General features: G+C 42.1%; 1 protein-coding gene across 2 annotated transcripts in view; it reads left to right on the top strand.

Moving 5' to 3' along the window:
- The window catches only part of Aig1 (androgen induced 1), a 236,037-nt gene that overhangs the window by 192,950 nt on the left and 31,110 nt on the right, over positions 1-11,977 (top strand). For both annotated transcript variants that reach the window (XM_033763252.1, XM_010626674.2), the window contains one exon: positions 1,108-1,223. In XM_033763252.1, the coding sequence (XP_033619143.1) occupies positions 1,108-1,223 (116 nt within the window). The remainder of the gene's footprint in view (positions 1-1,107; positions 1,224-11,977) is intronic.

Genomic DNA, 11,977 nt, shown 5'->3' with positions numbered 1-11,977 from the left:
ATATATATATATATATATATTTGCCCCAGTTTGATCTAAGAAGCTCTTGGACCCTTATGTCTACCCACCAAATTTCAATAAAAAGGGTACTTGTACCTTTGCAGACATGACTTTCCTTTCTTCTTACCTTTCTAGTCAGATGCCTTGAGTCTCTAGTCCAGTCCGCTGACTTAGCATGTACAGTAGCCACTGGATCAGGAAAACAAAGGAAATGTTCCACCCAGTTCCTTGTGCATCTGCCTTCGGACATCATATCTAAGTCCACACCCTGCTGTTGCAAACTGGTGCAACTTTTATGGAAGTGAATTTGCCATTGTTTGCCTGCTTGATGTGGGTACACACATCATTTGGTGGTATGTGTTAATATCCTTAAACTCTTCAGACCTTCTGACTGTATGGAAATAATTTAACATTCAGACAAAGAGTTCTGTAAACCATGTTCATTATGACATTTCTTATAAATAAATTTACTATTTACTCCCAAGAACAGAAATTTACTAAATAAATGTTAGTATACTATAATAATAGAGGTTTCAGGCAGCTACGGGCAGGGCTAATGTTCTAGAAGAATTTCCAAAATGGCATATCAAAAATTCTCATGCTACAAAGTTGAGATAAAAATCTAAAACAACACTACACATGCAGTATGATCTTAATTATGTATAAATATGAACAAAGAAGGATAAAGAGCATGTATAGTAAAATATGAGCTATGGTTATTTTTGCTGCTTTTGTTTCAAGTTTTTGCTGTCCATCTGTCTCTGTTTTTGAAATCCCCTATTATGGACATCACATCGAATAAAATTTCAGGGGTCCAGAATTTAGCTCAGTGGTGCCACCGCCCGCCGCCTTCCTTGGAAGTGCAAGGTCCTGAGTTCAGTCCCCAGTACCAAAACAATAAAATTTCAGAATTGAAGATTCAGAAGAAGATTACCAGTACAGCTGTGCGTTTCTGTGTCCATTCTCCTTTGGTGAGCCACAGACTTTGGGTTGTGGCTCATTCTCAATAATTTATACTGTTCATTCTCTTACCGGGAAAAAAAAAAAAAAACAACTGTAAAAAGGCAAGATAAGAAACTGTGTCACCTGGTCTCTGTTCTTTTTCAGCACACGACGGTTCTGCCCTTTATATTAATCGAGATGAGGACATCACACCATCAGTATCCCAGCAGGAGCAGCGGACTCACCGCCATATGCACCTTCTCCGTGGGCTATATATTATGGTAAGGACCGTGCCTGCTGGGCTTTCGTATTGTATTGTATTTTGCACTGCTAAATTTGGGCACATATTGCATTATGGATATAATCACTAACAGATTCACACTGCGTGCTTCATTTGGTCCAAGACCTGGGCTTTGTCTCGTTTCCCCAGATGCTTATATTTTTAGAAAGTATACGCCAAACCTCACACAGCAGGAATTTGTTGAACAATCCCATGTAAGCAGTGCTTCCTCCAAGGCCACATTTTTCAACTCTTTTTCAAACTAAATGTTTTCTTTGGACACTAGTTTTACAGCTTAAGGGCTTTTTGCTTGAGATTTGTTGTTGTTGTTGTTGCTTTTGATAAGGGGAGTGGGGGAGTTGCAACAAACACAAATGAAAACAGAAGAAATGACCTCTGCGGGCAATGAAGTTAAGCTTAATAGGAAGTGAAAATGTACATTTTGTAAACACCATTTAAAACCTATTCCATAATTGGTTCTTACATATTGAATGCATTTTTCAGTTTTGTTTTTGAATATTGGGTAAATAAGCCACGAGGCTCTGTGTAGTCTGTTGGGCACAGGGAACCCCAGGAAGGATCTGCCAGATTTGCTTGATAAGAGTTTTTGCCTGGCAAGTTGACTTCACATTAACTTCATTTTTTTATTATGTTTTAGCACTTCAAAAGTTGCTTATCTTAACACAGAGCATTTCTTATTTCTCTTTTTAATTCCAAGTCCTGTTTGATATATGAACACACATAGATGAGGTCCTTCCCACCAACGTTTCTGCCTCTGGGGACTCTTTTCTCCTTTCTCCTGGGCCATCATCGCCTCCTTTAAGCCTGGACTTTAAGCTTTAAGGACTGGGCAGTGTTCTTCTAAACACCCTGCAGCTATACTTCATCCCTCCAGGAGCCCAGAGCTCTTGGGAGGCCCCGTGACTATGGCCAGCCTAGAAATATAAAATAAGGTACAGTCAGTACGGGACTTCACACACTGTGCGTAAACAGTCGCACAGTTCCGAGCCCCAGATTGGAGCAGAAAGAGCATTTGCTGCCAGGAAGCCAGACCACATGGCTGGATCTGAGGGACATCCAGATGACAGGCCTTAGCAGAAGTGTGGGGCCAGTTCATCCCATCTGCACTCCATCAACTAGGGAGAGACTATTCATGCGGGCTGGGGAGAAGTTCAGTTTCCTCATCACTTTCTAGGGATTTCACACACACACATACACACACACACACACACACACACACACGCACACACACACACCTTAAGTATTGATTTTCTCTGATATAAAGAAAAAAATGTACAGTTGATCAGGACTCATGGGTGAAATGTGTCTAACTCTACGTCTTGAAATGTTTTTGTGTGTTTTACAGCTGTGTACTTGATAATCAGTGACTGTTAACCTTTCAGAAGAATTAAGTAAGGAAGCCACACACTCCTCCCAGGGCTACCACAAAGTTTACAGAGTAGATTATCTAAAAAATCAACTCTCATATCCTGATCAGCTCACCCCCAATTCCAGCCTCATTCTCCCGCAATCATATGTGCTTACCTGTGGGGCATGGAAGTCTTCTCGGGGAATGTGGTGTATTTCTGAGGATTCATTTATATGCTGTTAAATTATCTTGTAGAACCCCAGAGGTTTCAGGAGCTGTGCTTTCTGTGACTTTTCCTCCACTGTGTGTGCAATCACTCCACATTCCAAACAGACACATGGGAAATACCACGTAGTTCTCATCCGCGACCCCCCAGGATCCCTCATTAAAATGAAGCATTACTCACGCTCTTCGTGCCAAGGGAGCCTTGCCAGCTCCGTGTACTCCCTGGGCAAACCAGTACTTGTTTGGACATGTATTTGATTTAACCAGTGAATTCCCTCATATGTATTCTGAGCAAACTTTCAGAGTCGGCTTTTCCTTTAGTGTTCTGCCCTAGGTATTTGTAGCTATGCCAAGACCTAAACAATGCTGGTCAAGTCATGTCACATTATATAAATCCAAGGATTTGATTGTTATCAGAATGATACCGGCTTTTGCTCCCTTCCAGACCGTCTCAGGGCCAGTGACACCAGCAAAAGTTTCAGGATATGAAATCTTTTGATAGCATACCAGTGTTGTAAGCGGACATTCCAGAACTTCGTGCCAAGACGGAAGAAAGCTTTCTTCTTATCATTTGCTAATTACAGAATAAATAGATCTCCTTTACGGTACTGAGTGTGGTTGAGCTGACTCTACCTGAGGGCAGCTGGCTAGGCTGACCATCTGCTTTTCTTGAACTCTGGCTCTTTATTCTCAAAAGTCTCCCCCCTCACCCCCACTGGAATCCCTTTTCTCCCTAGCATTGGGTTGTGAAAGTGGAGGAGGCCAGGGACAGGCACCTGTGCTTTCCTTCCTTACTGGCACCACTGAGCTCCCACCCTCCGAGGCTGCTCTTCCCAACCCCATGGATCCTCCTCAAGCTCAGCACCCAAAAGCATTCCAGACTCATCTCATGAGCATGTCTGCCTGCCGAGCATGCTTCTCTCTCCACAGGCCCAAATGTTTGGGATGCATTCTCACATCCCTTCATTCTTTTCCTGTTACCTCTCAGACATTCCCCTGCACTCTGAGTTTTTGTACGATTTTTCTCTAATGAACGAGAGGACCCACATTATGTTATGCTGAATTTAACCTAAGGTCCCTAATGTAACAGTGATTATCAGGAATCATAATGAGTACCATTCTTTTGAGTTAGACATTGTGCCAAATGCTTTTCAGGTATGAGCTCATTTCATCCCCCACCCCACCAGGCCATGCTTTGAGATAGGCATCTTTAGCCTGTGTTACAGAGAAAGCAGCTAAACCTCAGTAAGGTTGTATGGCTTGTCCAAGAGGAGCCACTGGGCTGTTGCCAGAACTTCAGGCCAAGCCCAGGGTGTGACTGGGAGTCTCTGCTACTCACCTCACCCTCCACTGCTTCTTCATGTGTGGAGATAACTCTGGATAAAAGTTGTACATGACGTTTTGGCTTCGTTGTATTTTAAAGAAACACACCAGAAGCAGTAAGTCTAGGAGTTGAGCACATTTCCTAGGCTGGACTTCAGACTCCTCCGTTTCACTTTTGTGGGCTGTAATAGATCCAGATGTAAAATGGAGAGGAGGAAGTTCTGTGCCTCACAGGACCTTTGTGAGAACCCGGAAGATGGCTGGAGTCGATGATTTCCCAATTTGTAATTGTTAGTTCTGAGGCATTTCTTAACAAATAATAGTCAGAGCACCTAATGTTTTCTTGCCAAGTGTTTGAGGATTTGAGTTTTGATGTCATAAATTCTTTCTCTTTTACCAGTTCCACTCACTTGTACACTTTTGACTTTAAAAAACAAAATTCTGAAGGATATAAAAATAATACTGTTTATTGTTTCAGGGCCTTGACCGTTTTAGATAAGCTCCATGTTCCATTTCCCAATATCCCAAATGTGTTCACTGAATAATTTTCCAGAGTAAAATCAAAATTAAGTGTAATCTTTCTTTGGTGATGCAATTCTAAATTATCTCATATCAGAATTTTATCTCCCACCAAAGCCATAGGATTGAGGATGGTTTTTTAAACTTTTGTCAAAAAATTTCTATATTTTCCACATTCTTTATCTTTAAACACAGAGAAAATTTCTCAAAAAAAGTATACTCAAATGTAAAGGTCCTAGAATTTTTAGTCATGAATGAGTAAAGAAAATGAAATTTGAGACAATATTAAAGTTGTCCCATTTGGAAGTAATCCTGGTGATTCAAATGAAACATCTTAGACCCCAGTTGTAGGTTTTGGGTCACATCAGTTTCTTAGATTTGCACCTGTACAGAAAAAGCCTAGATATATAACCCATTTCAGTTTACAGTATTTATTTTTCAGTAGTAGAGATGGTGGTGGTAGGATTCTGGATATATTTTTGAAGGTACAACAACAAGACTTTTCGGCCAAATCTACAAAATCCAGATTTTAGTAATTCTAGGCCCTTTAGTAATTTTTAAGCTTGGTGTGGAAGGCAAAATAATGCCTCTTTCTAAAGGTGGTTGCATCTTAATCCCCAGAACCATGAATGTATCACCTCACACGAAACCCTGAGGGTAGGTTGCATTATCCAGGAGGACACAGACTAACCAAGAGTCCATAGAAGTGGAGAGGCCTTTCTCAGCCATAGCCAGAGAGGCATGACTATGCAAAATCAGCAAAAGATGCCTCGTGGAAAAGATTCAACCCGCCATTGCTGGCTTTCAAGACAGCAGAAAGGGATCACAAGTAATATTCATTGACCACTGGCCATGTATCGACAGTGGAAAAGGCAAGGAGCCAGATTCTCCTCTAGAGTTCCAGAAAGAGACAGCTGTGCTGATTTTAGTGCAGTGAGATTTGTGTTAGACTTCTAACCCAAAGAATTGCAGGATACATTTGGGTTGTTTTAAACCATGAAATTTAAGATAATGTGTTACAGAAGCAACAAAAAATCAATGCACTGGAGCAAATCAATCTCTGTGGCCTTTAGTTTCCCTGCCTGGGAAAAAAAAAAAAAAAAAAAAAAAAAAAGGTGAAGAGATTTACCAGGCAGGATTTCTGTGAAAATCATAAAAAATGGGTGTGTCTAACATCCCCCATGTAGTTGGTACTCAGTGCGATGGCCATGATTGTTGTATATTCTAGGAATACTCATTCACTGGGAAGCCTAAACTTAGGAGGTTGCAGCACGTTTCTTCACTGTCTAACCTGTTAGGCTTACTGTGGGGGGAGGAGTGCAAAGATTCAGGGGCTCCTTATTCAGTTCTTTTCTTCCTAGGACCTTTGAGTAAATTACTTATCCACTACTAACCTCATTTTTGCCATGTGTAAAATGGGAAGCAATGCCTGCCTCACAGAAATGATGAGCACATAGAAAGGCTCAGAAAATGAAAGCCTCTTTGCTTCCTTTAAGGCAGTAAAACTTCTGAATATCTGTAGAGACTGTATGAGAAAAGCCCATTTTCAGTCTGTCTGCCTCTCTCTCTTCCTCACCAACCTTATTTTATCCTCTGCTCTTCTGGGTTTTGATCCTGCTTCTTGGGATTGTGCCTCCTTGGCAACCTATTAAGAATGCTAAAGAGTTTTCTGGAATTTTCTTTTGGTTCATATATTGAGTTATTTCTGGAGCTCCGCTTTTCCCCTGAGCATTGAAAATGTCACTGCTTTCCCATTATTCCACTGTGCTTGTTTTTTAAGCGTGTTGTTGAGGCTGTGTTGATTTCATCTAACAAGAAGCCTGTCCAGGCATTTGGGAGTGTGACAGCTAATGATGTGGCCTGTGGCATGCACTCAGCCCTGACTCAGCAGTGAGGCTCTGGGCAAGTCAGTTTCTCAGATCTGCATCTGTATAGAAGAACCCTAGATATATACCCCATCTCAGCGTTCAGTATTTATCATTCAGAATTTCATCTCCTATCTGTGAGAGCCAGTGAACCTTACTCCACCCCAGAATAATCTTTATATGCAGTTATGATGCTTTCTACACTCCCCACCTTTCCTACAACCACACAAACATCATGACTTCGTTTTCCTCCTGTCTTTTGAAAATCAACAAGGGGGTGCTGCTTGTTTCCTTGATGTTCCATGGGGATTTTCCCATTGTCTCCATCCTTCCCTCTCCCCGCTACTTCCCCCAGACAGACCAGCCGTTTATCCCATTTCTCAACTGGTGGACCAGCCATTTATCCCACAGAGAAAAGCAAGTAATGGAACCCCTAACTCCTTTGAGGTCCTGCTGCAGACTTCCATTCTGCACCCATCATTTCCTGGTCTAGGAGATGAGTTTCTACACATTTTGGTGAGCACTCCTCCCGCTGTCCTCTGCCTCGCCCCTTCTGGTTCTGCCGGAACCTCATCCTTTGATCATCCCTTCACTCTTGTGTAACTTCCGCCTCACTCCTGGATCCTTCCCGTCAATATCTGAATACGCTCTGGTCCTCATCTCATCTCTGCCATACGAAAGCTGCTGTCCTCTGACTACTGCCTTGGACACCCGCCCACTGCTCCATCCCTCTGCTCACAGCTAAGTTGCCCCAAAGAGTTGTCCATGCTGTCTCCACTCTCACACACTTAAGAGACAGAATAATCTGGTGCTAGAGAGAATGGATTCATGAGCCAGACTGCCTGAGCTTGAATTCCGCTTGTGGGATATGGCCTTGGGTAAGAGGTTACTTAACCTCTCCGTGCTTTAATTTCTTCATCTTTGGGCCTGGATCACAATAGTATCTACTCCACAAAGTCATCATGGTATTAGAATATTGCTAATGTTTAGCGTTATGTAAGGCATGTAGGACAATATCTAGCACGGAGCATGTACTGATATTATTGATAACCTTCTTCGATGAGGCTTATGATTTCATTGCTTTAGCAAAGTCTTGTCAGTGTCACCATTGACTTCTATTTTGCTGGAGTCATGGAAGGCTTTGTAGGCCTCAACTGATATTTTATCCCCACTTCCCAAAACACTCTGCTTCCCTGACTTGGGTGATATAACAATCTCCCTGTGCCGCTCCTGCCCTCTACTCCCAGGCCCCCGTGTCATGATTATCCCCCTTCAGCTTCATTTGCTGGCTCTTCTCACTCTACACACACTTCATACTGGAATTCCAGCAGCCCATTCCCATGTCTGTGACTTCCTCCTCTCCCTGTCCCCTTCACTCTTGCAGTAGCTCTCACTCAGATCTTCAGCCCAGAAACTCTCACCTGAGCTTACTTCCTGCCTGTCTAACAACACCTGATTTCCCCAACCTGCCCCCAGACACCCATCCCCCAGCATCACTCTGATGCCAGAAATCTGCAAGACATCCCATCCATCTCTCCTGGGCTGATGACAGGCAGCCTCTTAGCAACTTCTAGAGTCCATGATCTCTAAGGTTCTCTGTGAGTCTGAGTGCTTTGCTCTATCTCCAAGGCCAGCACTACAGGCCAAGCTTCATTCACCTCCTCCTGGACACTGCACAAAACTAGCACCCCTACTCTCCCCTCCATCCGCGGGATCACCAGACGATGTTTTAAGAACTAACAGAAGCATGCTGCTTCTTTGCTCCAGGTGTGTGGTTGATTTCTCATTGCGCCTAGGAATTCCGTCCAGAGTTCCTTACATGGCTTTCAGGGGCCTGCATTATCTGATCCTTCCTACCTCTCTGGCCTCATCGTCTTCCTCTTCCTTGTTTGCTTACTAGCCCAGCTGTAGGGACCTTCTATGATTATGAAGTGCATTGACTTCCTCCCAACTTCAAAGACTTCCCCTTCGGCATACCGCCCCCAACCCACCTCTCCCCACCCACTGCCAACTCGAAGTCATACTCATCTTTCAGGTTCCAGCCTTTGTATCTTTTTCTCAGCCATCTCTTCTTCCCCAGACATGGCTCTGCTTCTCGAAGTATGATACTCTAAGACCCTGTTCCTTTCTACCAGGAGATTTCAAAACTAATTGCAGTCATGTAGTCATGTTTATTTTTTCCCAAAGTGTGTCCCTTTCTACCTAAAGCAAGACAAAGATGAGCACCTGAAATGCTTGTAAAGAAAATAGCGAGCTTCCTTGTCTACAGGATTCTGTTGTCTAATTTTAGACATTGCATCAAAATGTCATATGCAATATTCTTAAAATAGACAGCTTAACAAATGAAATTGTGACAATGTGAGTTTTAAATGAAAGCACAATAGGAAAGGTGACTAAATGGAGATACATATTTTCTCATTATGGATAAGCTACACATGCACATACACACACACATGCACGTACACACACACACACACACACACACACTCCCTCAGCTCAATAATAACCACATCAAGTGTTTACAATACTGTTGCCATCCATTTCTCTAAGATTGAGCTCTAGCTTTATTGTCTTTTCTCCCATCTGCCTGGTGCATTTAAATTGCCAGCTGGAGCTAATGAACCTTTAGGAGAGACCTCACTGACTGCACTCTTTGCCCAACTGTCATCCAGTTCAGGCAATAAAACCATTTCAGGTGGAGGAAAGTTTCATTTGTTAAGAAATGTATAGCCTGGGGTCGGGGATTTGGCTCAGTGGCAGTGTGCCCTGCCTCACAATCATGAGGTCCTGAGTTCAATCCCTGGTACCAAAAAAAATAAAAGAAAGAAAGGAAGGAAGGAAGGAAGGAAGGAAGGAAGGAAGGAAGGAAGGAAGGAAGGAAAGAAAGAAAGAAAGAAAGAAAGAAAGAAAGAAAGAAAGAAAGAAAGAAAGAAAGAAAGAAAGAAAGAAAGAAAGAAAGAAAGAAAAGAAAGAAAGAAAGAAAGGAAAGAAAGAAAGAAAGAAAGAGAGAAAGTTATAGCCTCTGCATCTCCCTGAGCTGAGTTGTCTGTTGTGGTGTCTGAGAGAGGATGAGAGCACTTCAGCAGGGCAGAACTTGTTCTCCAGCAGGCTGCACCAGAAAGCTTACATGACCATTTCAGCAGTGGTTCTAGTCTGGCCCAGTCTCACCCTTAGCAGATAGTTTCCACGGCCAGCATTGACAAGGAGGAGAGGTATTTGTCTCTCCCACAGTACTAGGCAGTGCTGGGCTCCCAAGACACACAAAATAGAAACTGATGAAAATAAGTACACCGTTCACACGAGACTCCTGCACTAGAGTTGAGCTTATACCCAAGAGCCAATAGAATCGAAAGCCAAAAGATCATTTGTTTGAGATGGGTGAAAATGGCAAGAAAAACTTGGTCTCAAATAACAATGCAAAACTTTGACTTTATACATTTAAGTAAACTCATTTTTCCCTAATAATTTTCAAAGTAAGAGAAGCAGTTATCTGTGGAAGGATACTGGGAGGAGAATCTGATAGCCCAGAGGAAGGTTCTCTAACCTGGACTTGCAAAGTCAGGAAAAGCTGTCGGAGGAGGTGACATAGAAGAGTGAATGAGTTAGCCTTCTGAACAGGACCCAGGGTAAATGTGTCAAAAGCAGAAGATGGCTTGGAAGCAAAAAGAAGAAGAGGAAATTGCCCTCAGGGAACCAAAGTTCAGTACACCCGAGCAGCTAATGACATCTGACCCTTCTCTAATCACTACAACATAAATTCTACCTTCACTCTCCACCCAAACCTTTTAATTTACTTTTGCATGGCATCCTTCTTTGAACATGTTCATTGGTGGCTTGTTGATTGCTTTGTCCCCTTTCTATGCTACCTTGTTCTCTGTAGCTACTCCTTCTCAGCCTCCTTAGCAGGCCCCTTTCTTCCACACAGTACCCAATACTCCCACCCTCTTAGTTTGATCATGCTACCTCCCCATGCATTCATTAGCCAAAGATTTTGCTTTTAAAATGCAAATTTTATTATGTCAGTCCTCCTTAAAACTTTTCAATAGTTTGTTTTTACCAACTTGAGTTTTCTGTTTTCATTTTTATTTTTTTTCTGTTTTGGTAGCACTTTTATTTTCCCTTGCACAGTGACGTATCCTTGGGCTGTGATATTCTCACGACAGTAGAAAAACAAAATGTGTAAGTCATCCTGAAAATCTGAGAATTGCATACCAAAAAAACCTGACATAAATTGAAACGATGCATAAATTTACAGGTACAAATACAAATCATTTTGCAATGATAGTAATTTAGCCCCATGATATTCTGCTGGATAAAAGACTGGATAAGAAAGAAAATGGAGTTGTAAGGTTTGGATTAGTTATTTTCTAGCTCTGCTGGAAGCCTGCAGGAGAGAAGCAACAATTCATTCATAAATTCTTGCCAGTCTCTAGAGAAATCCAAGAATTGTCATTAGGTTTCTAGTGAGATTGTTCATTTCCCAAAGGAATGAAGAGCTCAGAAGAAACAGTCAGCCACAGTCATCACATCAGGCCTAGTCCCTTCCATGAACATGGTACCCAGTGTCTCCCTGCAACTCCCATGTACTAAACTTTAGTCAAAATTAGACAAAGAGCTAAGGATTTACCTCAGTGGTTCTGCCTCCTGCCTTACAAGTGCAAGGTCCAGAGTTTGATTCCCCAGTACCAAAAAAAAAAGTAAGTCACAAAATTAGACAAAGAATTTTAGAAAATGTATTATAAAGAAATAGTTAACTTGAGTGCAGTGTGAAATAATGCTATTTGCCTATCAGACAATGCACATCCCAGGCGAATGAGTCCAGCAGATATATACCTCAACCCGGACATTGAAAAACAAATCTCTACTTTTCTGCTTCTTCCTTTGTGATATGACAGGATTAAATGTTCATGTAGATTTTCTTCTTTTTTTTTTTTTCATTTTTGAAACTTCTTTTTTGTTACCTTTTTCAAAGGGGCATATTTTAGCTACTTTTCTTGCTGAGACAAAATATCCAACACCCAAGGTTAAAAGAGGAAAGGTTTATTGAAGCTCACAGTTTGTGGAGGTTTTAATTCATAGTTGGCTGACTCCAAGGCAGGGTGACATGGCAACAAGTGACAAGTAAAAACAGTAGCCCTCTTTCTGGCCCTTATATTTTATCCAGGCTATCAGCCCTAGGGCAGGTAGCATTCACACCTAGGGTGGGGCACCCTTAATCCTACTCAGAACTATGCCAAACCAGTCAGTGGACTCATTCAGTAATCACACCCTTAATCCCAGCATCACACACTCTAGATCCAGCCACCTCTGAAAAGCCCCACCTATAACTACATGAGGCTTTAGGAGGAGACCTAGATACAGGCCATGACAGGGCACATCTTGCCTGAGTTGAAGATCTCATAAGTGTTCTTATAACTTTATTTGATCTTGTTCTGTTATATCCTGATGTGGAAA

The sequence above is a fragment of the Fukomys damarensis genome, unplaced genomic scaffold (assembly GCF_012274545.1).
Source record: "Fukomys damarensis isolate Sample0158 unplaced genomic scaffold, DMR_v1.0_HiC HiC_scaffold_14, whole genome shotgun sequence".
Taxonomy (NCBI): domain Eukaryota; kingdom Metazoa; phylum Chordata; class Mammalia; order Rodentia; family Bathyergidae; genus Fukomys; species Fukomys damarensis.
The sequence above is the reverse complement of the archived record's forward strand: the minus strand, read 5'-3'. Positions and strand labels throughout refer to the sequence as shown.